The 20,410-nt window shown below is 42.3% G+C and overlaps 1 protein-coding gene across 14 annotated transcripts in view; it reads right to left on the bottom strand.

Moving 5' to 3' along the window:
- Nucleotides 1-20,410, bottom strand: part of LOC139571118 (dystonin-like) — a 187,182-nt gene that overhangs the window by 58,983 nt on the left and 107,789 nt on the right. For all 14 annotated transcript variants that reach the window (XM_071393687.1, XM_071393688.1, XM_071393691.1 and 11 more), the window contains 18 exons: nt 19,783-19,911; nt 18,545-18,633; nt 18,270-18,378; nt 11,069-17,542; nt 10,799-10,951; nt 10,401-10,616; nt 10,144-10,293; nt 9,686-9,919; nt 8,881-9,033; nt 8,370-8,603; nt 7,808-8,104; nt 5,983-6,531; nt 5,308-5,484; nt 4,322-4,445; nt 2,866-3,074; nt 2,323-2,640; nt 2,056-2,222; nt 1,705-1,861 (listed from right to left, as the gene is read on the bottom strand). In XM_071393687.1, the coding sequence (XP_071249788.1) occupies nt 1,705-1,861; nt 2,056-2,222; nt 2,323-2,640; nt 2,866-3,074; nt 4,322-4,445; nt 5,308-5,484; nt 5,983-6,531; nt 7,808-8,104; nt 8,370-8,603; nt 8,881-9,033; nt 9,686-9,919; nt 10,144-10,293; nt 10,401-10,616; nt 10,799-10,951; nt 11,069-17,542; nt 18,270-18,378; nt 18,545-18,633; nt 19,783-19,911 (9,939 nt within the window). The remainder of the gene's footprint in view (nt 1-1,704; nt 1,862-2,055; nt 2,223-2,322; nt 2,641-2,865; nt 3,075-4,321; nt 4,446-5,307; nt 5,485-5,982; nt 6,532-7,807; nt 8,105-8,369; nt 8,604-8,880; nt 9,034-9,685; nt 9,920-10,143; nt 10,294-10,400; nt 10,617-10,798; nt 10,952-11,068; nt 17,543-18,269; nt 18,379-18,544; nt 18,634-19,782; nt 19,912-20,410) is intronic.

The raw sequence follows: 20,410 nt of genomic DNA, 5'->3' as shown, positions 1-20,410 counted from the left end.
GAGAGAACACTGAATGACTCTGTCTTGACTGTTAATTGTAAGAAGCAGGACCAAGCTAAATATATTTGGAGCAATGCAGCATCGAGACTAAAATCTCCTCAAAGGAAACCGTTTTCGATGTCAAGTCATGATTCATTTCATTTTAAACTGTGATTTTTCGCATGGTACAAACAAATTATTCAATATGCAAATGTTTTATTAAGTGTGGAGGGATTTGTGTTTTAATCTTTGATGTTTGACCTATTTACTTATGGTTCGTTACTCTCTTGTCTTTTATCTTTTTTCTGTGACACACTGTACCAGTTCATCTCTGATTGGAAGTTTTTTTCTGGCAGGGAGTCACGGTTATTTAGTGTTTGACTCCCTGACGAGTCCTATGTAAAACACTTCCCATCCTTTTATTACTTTGGCATGGAAACTACTGTGAAATCAGGGAGGACAAAATAGTGATATATCGCACCGCACTCCTCTTACTCTATTACAAAAACACATTTAGTGCCAAACCTGTGACGTGGGTAATATGACATGAAAACATGGGCGGCAGGTAGCCTAGATGTTCGGCGGTGGAGGAGAACTTCGTGGGCTATCCTCAGCCTTGTCTCAGGGTAGTAAGTTGGTGGTCTGTTGATATCCCTCTTGTGGTGTGGGGGCTGTGCTTTGGCAAAGTTCGTGGGGTTATATCCTGCCTGGTTGGCCCTGTCCGGGGGTATCATCGGATGAGGCCACAGTGTCCCCCGACCCCCCCGTCTTATCTGGTGTCCTGTGTGAATTTAAGTATGCTCCCTCTAATTCCTCTCTCTCTCTCCCCTCCCGGAGGACCTGGACCATGCCTCTGGACTACCTGGCCTGATGACTCCTGGCTGTCCCCAGTACACCTGGTCGTGCTGCTGCTCCAGTTTCAACTGTTCTGCCTGCGGCTATGGAACCCTGACCTGTTCACCGGACGTGCTACCTTGTCCCAGACCTGCTGTTTTCGAACTCTTCTCTCTCACTACCGCACCTGCTGTCTCGACCTCTGAATGCTCGGCTATGAAAAGCCAACTGACATTTACTCCTGAGGTACTGACCTGTTGCACCCTCTACAACCACTGTGATTATTATTTGACCCTGCTGGTCATCTATGAACGTTTGAACATCTTGAAGAACAATTTGGCCTTAATGGCCATATACTCTTATAATCTCCACCCGGCACAGCCAGAAGATGACTGGCCACCCCTCAGAGCCTGGTTCCTCTCTAGTTTTTCCTAGCCACTGTGTTTCTACATCTGCATTGCTTGCTGTTTGGGGTTTTAGGCTGGGTTACTGTATAGCATTTTGTGATATCTGCTGATGTAAAAATGGCTTTATAAATAAATAAAATTGAAAAAGAAATGTGAGAGCATTGGGCCAGTAACCGAGAGATTGCTGGTTCAAATCCCCGAGCCAACTAGGTGAAAAATAAGCCAATGTACCCTTGAGCAAGGCACTTAATCATAATTACTCCTGTACGTTGCTCTGGATAAGAGCGTCTGCTAAATTACTCAAATTAAAAAATTTAACATAAGGCCATTTGAAGAACAAGCTCCACATTCACCTGCACCTTTGTAACATAGCTATGCAGTTGTCCTTCTTTGCACTAAGAACAGAGGTAGAACATTGCATTTCCATAATGCAAATAAGTCAGGGGGCCTATCTAGTACCAGACCAGTCTGTCTGCTCACTCACATTGACTCTCTGCAGGTCATTCAATAGACTCTGTTCACTGCTGGTTGGCTGAACCACAGGGACTTTCTCTGTTGTCTCCTCCAGCCACGTCCTGAGAGCTCCGGCTGCATCCCTGAAGTCTCCCAGCTGGTCCTGGCAGGAAGACACCTCCTCCTCTCTGTGTTGTAAAAGGGAGAAGACAACCACAGTCACATCACATCACAGAGACATATCAAATATGCCAAAACATGACTGTCAACTGGCGAAATAAAATAATGATGTTTCATCTGTGTCAAATGAGAACAAGTATCCCCACAAGTAGATTATACATGAGGATCAGCAGGTAGCTCTGCAACCGTCATCTTCACGTACTTCTCTTTCACAGTGTCTTTGAAGGCATTGAAGTTGTTGGAGAGGTTGTCAATCTTTCCCTGAATCTGGGCCATGCTTCCCTCTGGACCCATATTGGACAGCTCCTTTGACAGCTTTTGCAGTATTTCCACATCCTTGGCATGTTCAGCCAACTCAGTGTTAGTGTCCTACAGAAACATTAGAACAGTTAGAACAATTGGAAGATCACTATTGAGCAATGTGTGGTTGAAAATGAGCATTCAATTAACATATTTGATGACTAGCTACCTGCATGAGCTGCGAGAGCTCGTTGACATTTTTCCCTGGCCCGTCTGTTTCGGAGAGGGCCTGTGAGCGCTTGAGCACAAACTGCTGCACCTTGTCCGAGGTCTTCTCGAACTCCTCCACCTTGTCCTTCAACTGCTCCAGCTGCTCCATTTTCTGCTTGTGCTTGTCACAGGTGTCAGAGAAGCGCTGTGACAGGGCATCCATTTTGGACTGCAGCAGAGCCGCGGCGGAGGGGTCAGCTGTCTCCACAAATTTCTTCACCTTGGCCTTCATGGCCGAGATGCTACTCTGGCGACTGGAAATATCCTGCTCCAGAGCCTTGAAGAAAAACACAATGGATGACAAATATATATTTTAGAGACATTTTAATGTTTTTCAATGTTTTTATAGCTTAGGTTTCATCATCTGTAGAAGATCATGCAGAGACAAATTCCAAATTAACTGTTGAGCATAAATAACCAGTTACAGTAAGGTGAATATATGGTGAAATGGCTATTTGACTGGTAAAAACAGTTACACAAAGTTAATGTTTACAGTACATACTGCCCCTTTGCTCAGCACATCTCCAATGGCTGCTGAATCCAGAGGGACTTGTCCTTTCTCCTTCACACTCTTCTCTACTCCCTCCATCCATCTCATCATCTCATCCAGGCCATCCTGGACACTCAGGGAGCGGGTCAAGGTGATCTGAAGCTTCTCATTACGATCACTCACTGACTTGGACAGGTTGTCATACCTTTCCACAATATCATCTGAAAGCAAAGACACAATGCAATGGTTTTAGGGTCAATGCTTAGCACTGGTAAAAGTTCATACCACTTGGAAATTATGAGCAAATCAAGTCAGGGTTTTCACTGTTCTCTCTGTTTGACCTTTCTGCTAAGGTCAAACATATGGAAAAGATTACTGTATCATAAATATACAGCACATACAAAAAATACTTTTGAGTCGGCCAAGCGCAATATCATTAGGGACAGGGTAAAACATTTTACATTCAGCATCACTCCGTCAAGGGAAATATTGTATTCTTTCTAACAAAGACATCTACTTATATTTCAGGATGTTGTGTATCTCTTATTAAAATAATCAGAATTCATGTAAACATTACAGTTTTGGAAACATAGGTTGTCCAAAATAATTGGTCTCTTGGCACCACTTACCCCGGATATGGGGTATGTTGAGCCGCTGGACAGGGTAAGTTGAGCCACCTACAAATTTCTGTACTGAATGAAATATTACCACTACCTTCAAAAACCTTCTCCAATCTTAATTTCCCAAACCCAATTCAACACAATCACAATAACTGTTTTGTCTTTCAATCATTTTAAGCATGTTTGAACACTGGCTTAACAACTTACAAACACTATGTACTTTTTAAAAACACTTTTAACATATACCAGGACCTGGTGTTACCTCATATCCCTGCGATAATGCCTGGCATTACGCTTGGGAAGAAAACATTTACATTTGCTCAAACTGTGGCTCAACTTACCCCGTGGCCATTGGCACAACTTACCCCAAGGCAAAAAAATGTATTAGCCCACATAGCTACAAGGATGAACTTTCATGCTAGGTTTAGGACCTCATATTGTAGCTTATAGAGACCCCAACTGATGTATAGAACAATCTCAAAATGTACTTTGGTTAAGATACAAGCATCATGAAACCTCTAGAACAATACATTCATTTGACATGGTGAAAAAAAAATTGGGGACCTAACTTGCTTACCACTTTCCCCATGTGGTTTCTTCCTTCACAGACTCTATGATATGATGACCTCTTCCTAAATATTTGGTCAAATTATTACATTTGTGTATGGTTTCCTAGAAACAAGGGATGGCTCAACTTACCACACTCTCCCCTACTTCTATTTCACTCCAACAGTCATGAATCACTATGATAGTAACCACACATTGGCAGTGGCACTATATTGTCAAGTATTTCATTATTTTTAGAAATAGCATTGGATGAGAATCTATACTTAAGACTGATTACTCACCTACTGTCTCCTGGATCTCGTCCTGATTGGTCAACAGGTCCCCCTCAACAGTGACCAGAGAGTCAGATGTTTTGCGGAGTGTCTCCACAGCAGTCTGACGACCAGTGGTCTGATTTTGCAGAGCCTGACCATGACAAACACAGGCAGACAGAAGATTAGACAGTCAACATGTCTAACAGACAAACCACACTGCTCCATATAGATATATCAATAAACTCCAGCTATATCTTTATTACAATGCTGTAATTATACAGGTTTAAAGCTGGAGACAAATATTTTGTAAAAGCATCTAAAAACAAATAGTGTTATTCAAACACTCAAATACTAGAGCTCCACTACTGTAACTTTACATATACCTGACTGGTTGCACTCAGCGGAAAACGTAGCATTTCCCTGACATAAACTACATTCTTGAGTTTTGGGCACCTCTAATCTTCTATATCTCTGAGCCACTGCAATGCAACTCCATAGAGAGATGTAATGGAACATGACTTTACTCCCACTCTCTCTCTCTCTACACTACATACTTTCAGTTGCAAGCCAGCTTGACTCAGAGAGTACTGCAGGGACATCATTTATTAAAGGATACTAGGCATTCTCTACACCTCTGTCCAGTCCAACTCCAACCGTAACCCCCCCCCCCCCCCCCGCCTCAAAGGCATAAGCAAGAAAATGTACGAATGGTTAGGATATTCATGTCTTGGGGACTGCTTTGAGGTTTGAATTTGGACCTATAAATAGCAGTGTTGTTTTAAAGTGAGTGGAAACACTGTATATGGAGAGGGAAGTTTGAAGCAGTGTAATGACCTCTAAACCCATTCAGTTCTCAGAGCCGTCAGTGAGTAAACTCTGAAAAAAGGCTGTTCTGTAAACAGCTATTCCTCCACTTGCCCTCCTCTAGCCCGGAGTCTGTTACACTGTGGTAATGTGCTTTGTCTGGATAAAACACATACTGATTTGGTGAGATTTTATTTTTTTTGTCATACCTTGGTGTCCTCCAGCTGTTTCTGTAGGGTTTGAGGGTCGGCAGCAATGGCCTCAGACTGTTGCCTTCTGGCTTCCTCCGCTGAGTTGTTGAGCCACTTCAGGAGACCAGCGGTTGAGTCCTCGTACTTCTTGTACTTGTCCACCACATCTTTGAGGTTGTTGCCGAGCTCATTGCACTGAAAGAAATTAGTTTTGATGTTGATCGCTGTGGTAGTTACTAACTTGGAATGCATGCAGTATAACTGCCTACTCTTTTCTGTATCTCAACCTATAGAAAAGCTGGACAGCAATATATAATAAAATAGCATTTAATCTGAATTGTTTTTAAGATCAACAGTTACACAAAGTCAACCTTTGCCTCTCAGTATGAGAGTGAACCAGTGTTGTGATACAGAACAATGACTCATTTGCTTTCATTTTGATTAAACAGAAATGCTTCCACCGTGTGGTGAGAGTAGGATATTACATCCATAAAAAAAGAACATTCAATCAGCCTGAGATGTGTGTCTCATTCAGTGTTCACCGTACTGATTTAAATAGGTAGGCCTCCTGGTGTTACCAAGGTGGTTCAGTGAACAACATGAATGTGATCAGTAACCTTGCTGAAGACTTCGAGACTAGGCTTTAGTCCAGCGGGCTAAATCAGTCTTGTGGTACTGGTATATAAAGTTTACCTGAGAGTGCAGGGCTTTGTAACGGCTAGCAACCGAGTCCAGCTTATCCTTTACAGCAGCGCAGGTTCCAGTGGTATCCACCTCCAGCTGGGCATCTTTCCCCTCAGGGTCCATGCGTCCACAGGCTTTCGCCACGTCCAGCACCTTCTGCCCTGAGATGGTGATGAACCGCAGGTCCCCCTTGTGGGAGATGACGTCCTCAGAGAAGCTCTTCTGTCTCTGGAGCTTCTCTGTGAGGATGTTCAGAGCTCCAGCGGGGGCTCCCAGCTCCCCCACCTCCCCCTCGGCCTGCTGCAGCCAGCCCTCAAACTCCTCACAGTCTCCTTGGAACTTCTTCAGCTCCTCCTGGACTTGGACCACCTGCTTCATCTGCTGTTCTGCCTGGGTAAGGGAAGCGTTGTACCGACCCTTCAACTCCTGGATGTCCATCTGCAGCTTGTCTTTCTCCGTGGAGGACAGGGCATGGGCCTGGTGGTCCAGCAGAGCCTGGGCTGACTGGGTGGCCATGATCATGTCCTGCTGCTGGGACAGGATCTCCTGGTGACGAGCCTGGAAGAGGAGAGAGTCCATTCAAATTCCAAAAGCTTTATTGTCAAATTGACATAGTATGGAAAATTGCCACATGAAAAACCTACAACACTGACATTTAACACACAGGACAAGATATGAAATTAAAAAATAAAATAAAGTGAAAATATTGCATTTAAGTATTGGTTAACTCTTGAGGTTCCTAGGGTCTCCGCCGAGCTAGGTAAATCTGCTTTTAGTTTTAATGGACTCTATTGCTGGAACGGATTTCAAAATACATTTTTTATATGTATTAGTATTTTTTTATTTAACCTTTATTTAACTAGGCAACAAATTCTTATTTAAAATTACGGCCTACACCGGCCAAACCCGGACGATGCTGGCCAATTGTGCGCTGCCCTATGGGCCTCCCAATTATGGTCGGTTGTGATACAGCCTGGATTCAAACCAGGGTAACTGTAGTGACGCCTCTAACACTGAGATGCAGTGCCTTAGACCGCTGCGCCACTTGGGAGCCCAAAATTATGTTCTGGTGTCATTCAGGCACTTTGAAGTATTGACTGGGGACTTATTTGTTGAGGAATGTAACTGTTTTTCTGGGTGATATGTGATGTTTTATTTGTGCTTCCCATGACTATGTTTTTGTATTTATATATATACTGTATATACAGTGGGGAAAACAAGTATTTGATACACTGCCGATTTTGCAGGTTTTCCTACTTACAAAGCATGTAGAGGTCTGTAATTTTTATCATAGGCACACTTCAACTGATGGAATCTAAAACAAAAATCCAGAAAATCACATTGTATGATTTTTAAGTAATTAATTTGCATTTTATTGCATGACATAAGTTTTTGAACACCTACCAACCAGTAAGAATTCCGGCTCTCACAGACCTGTTAGTTTTTCTTTAAGAAGCCCTTAAGGAAAGGACCTTGAGATGTCTCTCACAGTTGAAGTGTACCTATGATAAAAATTACAGACCTCTACATGCTTTGTAAGTAGGAAAACCTGCAAAATCGGCAGTGTATCAAATACTTGTTCTCCCCACTGTATATATACACATACATACATACACATATATATACACATACATACATACACATATATACACATACATACATACATACATACAAAAACCTATATACATGTATATATACATATATACATATATATATATATAAAAGAAAAGAATAAGGAAAAGTTCAATGCAGCTATTAGAAAAAGGGACCTGAGTCTTGTGTAACAACAAGCCACTATGAATCAAGCACCACCAGAGAGAATAGGTTAATTTACCTTGACCCTATCATACTGCTTGTCCAGGTCCAGTTCTGGGGTCTTCTCTGTAGCCTGTCTGCCAGTGTCGTTATCTGTAGTCTGGAGAGCGTTTCCATTGTTTCCATTGGGGTCATCATCCTCTCCCAGAATGTTCTTGGCTGAGGTCTCCGATGGCAAAGGCATGTTCCCGTTCTGTTTGCCCATATGGTCTGTCTGATCGACCCCCATCCCTTTCTCATTCCCTATGTTGTTGATCCAGTCCAGCAGACCCTCGATCTTGTTCTTGCTCTCCTCAAGCTGCTCAACAACAGCTTCCTAAACAGGTAGAATATAGCGAGTTATATGATGTTGGCTAAATTATATGATTAAATAGATAACTATACATTTTGTACATTTATATTTTATTTTAATAAGTAAGCAATCATCAAGCTGAATTACATAAATAATTGTATGTGTCTTTAAGCGGATCTATCTTTTCCTGTAAACTACCTACAATAGAAAGTTTAACTGTCATGATTCAGATTTGCACCGAGTTATGGTATATGGATAATGTTGATGTAAAATGTAATATGTTTCCAACCTTCTCAGTCTCCTGTTTGATAGCAGTAGTCACAGACTTCTCCACGTCTTTCCTTGACTCCTCGGCCCGTTGGTTGATGAGTTTGACCTTGCTCTTGGCGTCCTCCAGCTTGCTCTCGATGGCAGCGATCTGATCTGGGGTCAGCTTAGACCGGTTCTCATCCAGGAACTTCTTGGTGCTGCCGATGACCTCATTCAAGGCACTGCCGTTGGTCAGGATATCTTTCTGCAAGGCCTGGACATTCAATATTTAACACACAGAGACACAGATGCAGACACAGGCACAGAAAGCATGATAACAGAAATGTTAGGTGATAAATTAGTGAACCCATCAAACAAGATTCAGTATAATAGCAATACATGTGTAACACAATGTGCATAATTGTGTTATGATAAATGTGTAGCAATGACATCATACTTAAAATAAAATAATGTAGCCATACATTCTATAGTTCAGGTGCAATTCATTTATTAGATAACCAACATTTCGTCAACAAGCTACTGTACTGTACCTGATGCTCTTTCTGGACCTGCTGCAGGTCTTCCACACTCTCTACACTCTTGGCCTGCTGCTGCTGGCCTATCAGACAGTTCTCTGTATTGGTCAGGTTGTCACACAGCTCCTGCAACTTGTCTGAGAACTCCTTCTGTTTCTCCACCAAGCACTGCACACACCAGAGAGCAATGTTACAATGTTACACTCCTCCCAACAGCATACACTACATAGTACGCATTAATCATACTGGACGTTTGTAGATAGTCAACCCCTGATGACAATGGTCTGAGTATGCTGTAAACATGCTAGCCACTCAACAGGCCAGCATTCTGACATGGTAAAGAAAGAGGACGGGTTTAGTAGAGAGCAATAGGACATTTGTTCACAAGTGTGTTAGTGCTGAGGTTGGTTGAGAAAAACGTTCCCACACTGAAGATGCCTTTGGAGTTTGTCCTCTGGAGTTTAGAGTTTAAAGGTGTGTTGAAGCCTGTGAAACGTGAACACGACCAGGAGAAAGATTAGCGTTTGGCAGTGGTCAAGCAATGGTCTTTTTGGTGTTAAAAGAAACATGCAAGAGACTAACTTCTCATTAAAACACATTCAAAACACATCATTATAAATCTGACTTAATGAATTCTAGTGACATTATTTTATATATATTCTAAAATATATATCATGACCATAATTTGTTTATGTAGCTATAAAATACACACACAGCCACACTTCACTTCAACCAATACATTTTCATAGTTTTCTCAACAAACTGAAATCAACTCTTTCCAAGGTGCAATGGCCCTAAGCCCAGTCATTTGGGTCCAAACCTTCTGCTGACTCTCATTCTCGCTGATCTCCAGCTGGAGTTGAAGGGTGCGTCTATGATTGGCCACCCTCTCCATCTGATCCTTAATTGCCCTCTGGGTGGCGCTGAGAGACTTGAGGAGGTGCCTGCTCTGGGCCGGGCTCAGGAACTGGGCATGCTCTGAGATAAAGTACTGGATGTCAAACGCAGTGTCCTCCAGATGCCTCTGGGTACCTGACACATTAGTCTCCATGTCCTAGAAACACAGACAGGGGTCATGGAAGGGGGCTGAACCAATCAACACAACTCATTGGATGTATAAATGTAAACCATAATATATTGTGTCATTGGTTAATTCGAGGGAAAAACCACAAACTTTTCATTTAACCTTAAAATACTGTGTATTTTATTCATATATACTTGAAATACACTACTGTAGGTGAATGTGGAACATAAGGAGAATAAGGTATGAAAAGATACCTCATTATTCTGGATCATTTCTTTCACTGTGTCCACGTCATATGTGTTCATGATGTCGAGGTTGTAGGTCATCTCAGAGTTGTCATGAATACAGCCTGATAGTTGATTAAGGGTACTGAGGAGCTCCTGGTATGTTGACTCCAAATTGGCCTGAAAAACACAGTTCATACAATGAGGATTAATTTCATAGACTTTGTATTTACTGCAGTTCAGTAATATAATTTCCTAGATCAAAACAATGAGAAACAAACACTGACCTTCCCTTTATCAATAGCCTGCGTTAGAACGTAATTCCTTTCTGCAGACATTTGGCAAACGTCTGCAAATGCTGGCTGCAACTCTCGAAAGGCTGAAGCCAGATCTTGGTGGATATGCGTGGGAATGAGTTCATTAGCAGACTTTAACAGCTGCTTGGCTATGTCCAGATCTCTGGTTAGAAAGCTATCCAGTGTAGACAGATGTGCTTCCAACAACTAGAAACAGAAGTGGGTGAATGTTGAGACAGATGCTCATGCAAGGAGGGGACACTCAGAAACAGAAAGAAAAATGTAAGTGGCTAGAAAGTACCGAAGGTGCCACATTCTTTCAGGGATGCATTGTTATTATAATGCATTCAATCCTTTCTATGGTGCATTTAAGTGTATGTGATACAAACCTGAGATTCCTCCAGCTGACTGTGTAACTCCTCCATGTTGTTACTCAGAGAGCCCTGCTTGGATGACAAGTCGTTCCTGATCTCCACTAGAACATCTGCATGATCCTGAAGTCTACCAACACACTCCAGATAATCCTGGGTGGAGTACTGTTTCTGAAAATACATAAAATACATAACATATATGAATAATTTCAAATAAATACATATGTCATATACATGAGTAGTAGTTATTTTATATGCATTTATATGCGTTTCGAACATAAAACTTACCCTGACCTTAGGATGAACTGCTCCAGCATTGCCTGTGTCTGAAATGGTTTCAACCTCAGTAGATTGATATAGGTCAAAACCTTCCATGGGATCTGCCACGGCACCTTCAGCCTCATCGGACGAGTCCTCCTCCTGGATGATCTCCAGGTTGCGTGGCCTGTCCTCATCAGGAGCACCCCCCAGAATACTGCTCAAGGCTCCAATCACATCTCTGAGCATGGCAGGGTCTTGGCTTGAGGATACACTTTGAAGAACCTGCTGAAACCTAATCTGGATCATATCAGATGGAGGTGTTTCTTCATGGGGTGGTTTCCCTCCATCCAGACTAGTTTTACCTGAACGGAGAGCCTCATGCTTCAACAGATCCCTGAGGAGATCTGGACTATTACTTTTCACAAGCCCAGGAGCTGCATCTGTCTCACTACCAAAATCACCAGAACCTCTTCCATGGGACAGTGGATTGTCCTGTATCAGGTTGATGATGCCCTCCAATGCTTGGGTCTCAGCCTTTTGTAATTCATCGACATCTGCCCCCTCCACTCTCATTCTCACCAGCTCACCTAAACCGGACCTTAGAGCACTATAGATGGCCGACGCAGGTGGTAGGACACTATCAGGTGTCATGAAGTCTGGTTGAACATCAACAGTCATCAGATGGGGATGATTCTCATCAGCAACGCATAGATTTAGCCTATTTCCATCCTGCGTAAGATCTGACCCCAGGCCAGGCTCTTTACCCTTTACCAGATGCTGTAAGGTAATTTCTGATGTTGAGGTGGTATTGGAGGAAGAGTCTGGTTGAACAATAGCAGCCATCGGCTGGGGATGATTCTCAACTGCACCACATTCATCTTGTTTAACAACTGATCTCATACCTGGCTCTGTTGCCTTTAATGGATACCCTGGGAACATTTCTGATGCTGATGACGAACTTGTATCAGGCAACTTCTCAGACACAACTGAGTTACATTTGCCAGTACCTGTCTGTCCTGTCTGTGATGACTTGGACACAGTGGGTGAATCAGCTTGATCAGTAATCTGTGAGACACTACCATCAGATGAATCTTCTTGTCTCCCTGAGGATGGTTTGCTGTCATCACCTCTGCTTGATTCAACCCTGTCATTAGCTTTAGCGTTAACATTAGCGTTTGAATTTGACAGATGTTTATCAGTCAGTGTCAGATCAGGGGTAATTCTGTTAGATATCACTTTAGTGGGAGCAGTTTCTAACTGCTCTTGATCACCGATATCATAGCTGTCATTATTGTCACAGTGTGTTTCTATGATCAGTACACTGGATACAATAGCTAAATCAGAGGAGTTAGTCAACTGCACTGGAGTCTTTTTTTGACCTGTTGGCTTACTCTGACTGTACCCATTCTGAGAGAATGTAGGCTTGATATCTCCACTAATATCCCCATCTGACTTCACTAGCGATTGCTGAGGTGGCACAGTGCTAAACGATGAAAGTCCATCACTGTTTATTACCATTTTATCCACATTGACACCCACGACTGCGGACACTGTGCTTGTTACATCGCTAGACAAATCTCTCAGTGATGAGCTATCTATTCTCTGACCTGACTCCTTGACTAGCTGGCTAGCTGGCGGCTGAACTGCGTTCAACACATTCTCCATTTTCCTCTCATCAGACAACAGATCACTATGTGATGAGCAGGACACGCCCGAGTCACTCTGAACAGGACTGACAGTCTGGTTCCCCATTATCTCACGGTATCCTGCTCCCAGCTGCCCATCACCCGGAGTGAAGCCGATTGCCTCACAGGACAGATCCGTGCCTCTCCTCAGAGAACTGTTACCATCTTCCTCTGTCTGTCTCACCTCTTTAGCCTGGGCCTGAGGAGCTCCGCTATCTCCACTATCACTCAAACTGAGAGAGTTTGATCTGTTTGACAACATGTCATTGTGGATAGAATTTCTAGACCCAGGGACCATGTCTGACAGTGGACTGGTAGGGGCCTGTGAGGAACCATCTTCCCTTAATGAAGATGATGTGTCAGGTTGATGGATGACACGTTCCCCTGTTACCTGATCTGACAGGATAGGTGATAGGATCTGTCTACATACAGGCCCATGACTAATGTTGAACGAAGGTAGTAAGGACTTCTGGGAGTCGCAGTTCTGTTCTCTGTTTCCTTCTGCATCCAGATCTTCCCCTGCATGTCTATTCCTATTCTCTTTACCTTCTTCCCCATTGACATCCTCATCAGGGGCGTCAAGAACCAAAACCGGCACATTTTTGTCTGTTTGATGTTGACGTATATTCTCGGCCTCGTTGTTGTCTATGAGGCCCAGACTCTGGGAATAAGAAATGCTGTGCATGCAGTTTCTATCAGGGTCGATGATTGCGTTGTGTACTGGGTCTGAGTGAAGGATCTTTTCAGCCAAATCATCATCAATCAACCCTGAATCCAGCGCTTCATTTACACGAATAGTGCATCCGGACTTGGAGTCATATACACCACCCAACAGGCTCTGCTGTTCCATGATCTGCAGGGCTATCTGGGAGGATATGGAGCCTCTAGACACAGCTTCTTTCAGGGTTGCCACTGTGCTTCTCTCATCCCCTAAAACCTCTCCCTTGTGGAGCTGCAATGCCAGAACTTCTAACACAGTCTCCTCATCCACAAGGCCTTTATCAAGAGCTGCATCAAGGTCATAGCGTTTCCCAGAGATGATGTCCAAAATACCACCCTCCTCTAGTTGGGCTCTGAGAAGGTGGATCGCAAAGCCTCTCTCATCTTCATTGTCCCATGCTTCTTCCTCAGTGCATGGAAACTCTGTGGATGTGTCAAGGGTGTCTGCCAATAAAGTGGACAATGGAGATGATTCAGATTTTGTGTTCTTGTCTGTCTCACAGCCAGGTGTATTTGTGGGACGTTGTGGGGAATCTTGTGCACCCGGTGGCAAGTTCAGGCCTGTGTCTTTCACTGAGCACAAAGTAGAGATTTTCAATATGGGTTGTGTGGCTGAACCTCCATTGAAAGTCCCTTTAGGTTGATTATCTGAAGCAACATCTGTTTCTGAATCAATTTTAATTGATGTTGGGCTTGTGCGCATTGTGTTTTTTTGATCGATTCTGTCAGGCAAAACACACATTTCAGACGCGTGCTGCCTGGTATTCTTGAGCTGCCTGGAGTCAATAGATATGGATGATTTGTCTGTGAAACTGTGTACTATCTCCCTTTCGGAATGTTCTACATTATTGTCAGAGCTACAATATTCATTTTCTGCTGGCACGCTTTTGGAATTCTGCACAGCTGAGGGGAAACTTGTGTCTGTGTCATTCACCGAGCACAATCTTTGGTGGGTTGACCTTTCCAAAATGACTTGGGTGGCTGACCCTTCATCGAAAGTCCCTTTTGGTTGATTAACTGAAGAGGAGGTTTTTAAATCAAACGCCAATGGTTCTGGGCTTGTGTTATTAGTGTTCTTTAGATAGATGCTATCACACAAAACACTTCTTTCAGAATCAGGTTGTCTGGTATAATTTTCAGAGCTAAACGATTTATCTGTAAAACCTTGTACTAGCGCCCTTTTGGAGTCCTGTACACATGAGGGCAAGCTAATATCTGTGTCATGTACAGAGCATGATCTAGGAGTTCTGCTTTTCAAAATGGTTTGTGTGGCTGAACCTCCATTGAAAGTCTCTGTTGGTGTATCTGAAGATATATGTGAGGTTTCTACATCAATGTCAAAGGGTACTAGACTTGTGTTGTTTGTCCTCTTCTTCTTCTTTTTCTTCTTCTTAAAAACACTTGCTTCAGAATCACCTGAGCAGGATCTAGGAGTTGAGCTTGCCAAAGTGGTTTGTGTGGGTGATCCTCCATTGGCTGTCTCTTTTGGTTGATTATCTGAAGCTATTTCAGAGGTTTCTAAATTCATTTCAATTAGTGCTAGGCTTGTACTGGTAGAACTAACCTCTACAGATGCTTCCACTGTGAGGCCTTGTGCCACTGTCCTTTTGGAATCCTTGACACCTGATGACAGGCTCATGTCTGTGTCATTCACTAAGCACAATCTAGGAGGAGCTGAGTTTTCCAATATAGTTTGTGTGGCTGAAACTGCATTGACAGTCTCTTTTGGTTGATGATCTGAAGCTATTTCTGAAGTTTCTACATCAATTTCAAACGACAATGGGCTTGTGCCCTGTCTGTTCTTTTGATAAATGCTATTAGACAAAACATTGGCTTTAGAATCATATTGTCCAGCATTCATTTCAGAATGAACAGCTACAGATGCTTCCTCTGTGACACGTTGTGCTAGCAAGCTCATGTCTTTGCCAATCACTAAGCAAGATTTAGTAGGGGATGAGCTTTCCGACATGGCTTGTGAGGCTGATTCTCCTTTTGGTTGATTATATAAAGCTATATCTGAGGTTTCTAAACCAATTTCAACGGATGATGGGCTTGCGTTCTTTTGATAAATTCCATCAGCCAAAACACTTGTATCAGAATCATGCTGTCTGGTATTCTTATCAGAGCCAGATAACTCTTCTGTGAAATCTTGTGCTAGCATGCTTTTTCCAACCTGTGCACCTGAGAGCAAGCTCATGTCTATGACATTTACCGAGCACGATTTGGGAGAGGTTTGTGTGGCTGAAATTCCATTGAAAGTCTCTTTTGGTTGATTATCTGAGGTTTCTACATCAATTCCAATAGGATTTATACGTATTGTGTTATTTTGATAGATGCTTATTTCAGAATCCGGCTGTGTGGTATTGTTTACACAGTCAATAGCTGAAGCAGACTCCTCTGTTCCATCTTGGGCTAGCACCATAAACACATTATTAGAAAAGGCTTTATTGTCAGATTGATTATAATTTGACTTATCCTCCCTGAAGAAACTGGATGCATGATGGTCTTTCATTGTTCCATCGGTTTCCTCGTTAATGTGCAAATATCCCAAATCCTCAGTATTGCTTTCAAACGAGATCTCTGAATCTTCAGAAATATCTTCTTTCAAAGAAATATCCACAAAAGCGGCCTTACCAAGTGCAGTGTTTTGTAGCTGGTTTTCAGATGTCTCTACTGAAATGTTAACTAAAAGTTCAGCCATTTTAGTCAACTGTCCATCGAATATTAAAAGCCTTTGTCCGGATTTTGGATCCATGTAACTATTCATCATGAGGTATGAGATAAATAACTGTTTTGCCTCGATGGGAGATGGGGCATTTATGTTCTCATCATCAATCTCAATATCATCTGTAGGGCGATGGGATCCTCCAATCTGAAGCTCCCTCAACATCAGCCAGCTAGAAAATCTATCATTAAGGTCGTCAACATCAGGAAAAACATCTGGTATTTCAATGGTTTTCAACACCTCTGCTGTATGTGTGTCAATGAAACCATTTTGAGTAGCAGAGTTAATATCCACTACCTCTGAGTCTTCTGCTATGTAAAGGGCAGCTATCTTCTGTCTATTGCTGAGCAGTTTGAATGCCAGCTGATTGGTGATGATTTCATGCTGCAGAGAGGTAGACACGGTCAAGATTTCACCAGAGTGAGGCCATAAAAGTCCCATGAACCCCTTCTGTTTCTCGAGAACCAAGAGTGCACTGCTAGAGCTCATCAAATCACACTGAACAGCCTCATCCACCGATAGCCTTTTGCCATTCCGAGGGTTTACTATGCCTCCATTTTGGGCCTGCTGGCTCAGTATCCCAGTGGCAGTGCCTTGATCAATCAAGCCTTCTGACAGTGCTTCCTCTACGGTGAGCTTACGGCCTGTTTTGGGGTTGACGATACCACCTGCAAACAGCTGAGCCCCCAGCAGCCTCATCGTGGTCTGTCTGTCAATCAAGCCCTCATGAACCGCACTAAGTACACTAATCTCCCTCCCAGATGTCAACTCCATGTTTCCATTGTGGCTTTTCTTCACCGGCAGCAGTCGCAGTCCAGTCTCCACATCAGCCACGCTCCTCTGCACCAGCTGGGTGAGCGAGACCTTCTCTGCCGTGCCGGGGTTGATCAGGTCCTTCCATGTGTCCTGTCTCTCCAAGAGCTTGACGTACAGAGGGGCAGGGATCAGGCCAAACTGAAAGGCCCTCTCCAGGGTCAGTACATCGCTCGTGTAGGACACCCTCAACCCACCTGTAGCCAGCTGGATCTCTATAACCTTCATGGCCAGGCGCTCAGAGATGGCCCACTCTCTAAGCGCTGCTATCACAGGGAGAGGTTCTGAGGAGAACAGTGGGCTCAGGATACACTGGTTGGCTTCGTTGAGCTCTCTGAGCTGCTTCCAGGTGGGCTCGTCAATGAGGTTGTGATGGAAAGCATCGTCCAGCTCCAGACACATCCTTAACTGAGGCAGAACGAGGCCAGAGGTGATGAGCTGAGCCTCCAGGAGACAGAGCCCAGTGTTATGGTCGATCAGGCCGCTCTGAACAGAGCTAAACACAGAGTAGACCTCTACACTTCCAACTTCGAGTACCCCCTCAATGGTCTGAAACGCCTGTGGAAAAATAAATTAAGCATGAGCAGACATATTCAACAACAAATTGTAAAATCCAAAATGTTATGATACAAATCATATAGTTGATTTATTATTGACAAATTGTCATAATTTATACTGTATTCTAAAGCAAGGTGAAACATTTACTCACCCCTCAGGCAAGCATGTGAATGTTAACAGTTCATATGCAAAAGTGCAAGGCTGTGTCAGTGTGATTCAACAGCAAGAAGAAGTAGACACACTAAAGGCTGGCATGCATCTGGGAACAGAATATTCAGTATCTTGCAAAACAAGAGAGCAAGTTAGACACAACAAAACAAGGCTGTTATATTTGGTTGTTGGTGACCACCTGTAAGAATTAAAAGGAGATCACCAAAGCTTGGTTTCAATGATGGCTGTGAAAAGTCAGAATGAGGCTGGGTGACATGAAACACTCATGCTCCTAGAAATAGAAGCATGTTTACAGCATACTCAGTTTCACTGGGTTTTGAAGAAAAATCTACTTTCCCTTCTCTTGAGAAACCTACATTCCCTTACAAGTCAACATAGTGTTTTTAAGATGACAATGAATGTGGCACAAGAGAAAACCTATCACACCATGCCAGAGTCCATTATGGGAAAAAGGGTTAGTCATGCAGTTGAACAGTAGATGGCACTTGTGCATAATTTCTCACACCACACTGTAAACTCCCATCCAGTGGTTCAGAGATTAAGTCCAGTATCTAACCTGCTCGGTAGATGGCGTCTGATCAGAACACTGCTGGGAGAGATCACTGTAGGCCTGGTGGAGGGATTTCAGCTGCTCCTTGGCTTCCTGCTTCTCATCCTCAGTCATTCTGCAACTCAGGACATCAGAGGCATTTTAGTTCTATTATCATAATCATATCATTAAATAATTTAAGGCATACAAAATATAATTTAAATAATTTAAGGTGCAGAGAGACATGAACAAAAGTCAGCCTTAAAAACCTCACCAATATATGTTATGATAATTCAACTCACTTGTCACTGTGTTTAGTTAGCATCAGCTGTGTCGTCCTCAGTGCTTCTGCAATTTGCTCCTTCTTTGTTACAATTTCTTCCATTGAAACCTGAAATAACAATTGAATCAGAGATCATTGCTAGGCGAGCTAGGGAGTCCTCAGTGCTTCTGCAATTTACTCCTTCTTTGTTACAATTTCTTCCATTGAAACCTGAAATAACAATGGGTATACCTTATACATGTATATACATCTTACTGCTTATTCTGATCACTCGATATGCCACTTTGTAGCATCATATTTGTCACAATAATATACACTGACTTTTCACAAAAAGTCAGGTTTGGGTTTGTGCTATATTCTAAACTCAGATATCCAGTTCCTGATTTTCATTCATTTGATTTGCACAAAAATATTTCTTTGGTTTGTTTTTCTTATCATATAGTAATCACTTAAAATAACTAGTGCCTAGAGTTTTTCCTGACGACGTGAACCTGACCAGGAGAAACCAGGTCAAAGCAAGTCCGACTGGGGCGCAGACTTTCTCCTCGCAGGTCAAATGTTCATGAAAAACTCACCCTGATCATAAGATCATTTTCTAAGAGAAACTGTGCATCCACAATGTAATGCTTTTCAATGTAAAGCCCATTTAATAATTGTATGCAGAAAAATGGCTTTTCATTTTAATCCATATAAAAAGTGTTAATGGTGCAAAATGTTCAGTCCTTGCATATTAAGGAGAATAACATGTTCCAGGAGTAGGGGGTATTTATAATCAAGTAATATTGAAATACTAGAATGCTTATGTAACTGTGTCATCTTTGTTTATATCGTGAGTTATGGGTATAATTACAAAAGCCCTGAGGAGTCAATAGGACGACAGAGACCATGGGCTAATGATTCAAACTTGGGGGAAATCATTTTCTGCTCATATTCAGATGTAAGGGATTGACCCAAACTTATATCACATATTTGTAATAGGGTAAAGAAATAATTAGAGAGTATCAAAAGCATTGTCTTTATTAGAACTATGCACATACAGTAACAGTGAAAGGTTGTGCGACTTTTTGAATTTATTGCATATTCTTGAAATTGAGCACGACCATCGGAATATAAAATGCTATTTTTGCATGACAGGTTATACACACATAATTGTGGGCATAATGATATACTGTATACAATGACAATATGCATATAACAAATATACAGGAAATTAAAGCGTAAAGTAACAGTCAATGCATGTTTGCACACAGTATTTACCTGGGGCTTACTAGAGGCCTCTGTGCTGGCTTTACCATCTTTGCTCTGGCCAGGTTTCACACTGGACATCCAACCTAACAGCTTGCTAACTTTATCACCATGCTCTTTCTTCTCCTCATCAACAGATCTCTAGGATTTGAGGAAAGAATTTCAAAAAGGCGGTTAGGATCAGAGTTTTTAAATCAGAAAATGGGGTTATGCAGACATTCAACAACAGATAAACCTCTAAGGAGACCCCCAGCCATATTTCTGACCTCTATTTGGACAATGAACAGTTTAAGCTCACAACATACAAATCAGTGTTTGATTTATGAAGTTTATTGCCATGTGGAGCATGATGTTTACATGTTATGACAGTTGGCGATAAAAAAACTGTAATTGTTTATCATTGACTTTACACATCATGCTAAAAGAATAATTCATCCCTGATTTAATGAACTCCATATTCATAATTTAATTAACATTCATATAATTCCAAGTCAAATAAAATTCACACGTAATTAATTATTTCTTATTTTAAGTGTAGAACATTTCAGTCCAAGAACTTGATTGAGTCATTCTTTGCTGTGTCAATCAAATATTCTGTTTTCCCTATTTACAAGCCATGGAGAACCAAATACTGTTCACT

This window comes from Salvelinus alpinus, chromosome 3, assembly GCF_045679555.1.
Source record: "Salvelinus alpinus chromosome 3, SLU_Salpinus.1, whole genome shotgun sequence".
Classification (NCBI taxonomy): domain Eukaryota; kingdom Metazoa; phylum Chordata; class Actinopteri; order Salmoniformes; family Salmonidae; genus Salvelinus; species Salvelinus alpinus.
Note: the sequence above shows the minus strand (reverse complement) of the source record. Positions and strands in the feature narration are given on the sequence as shown.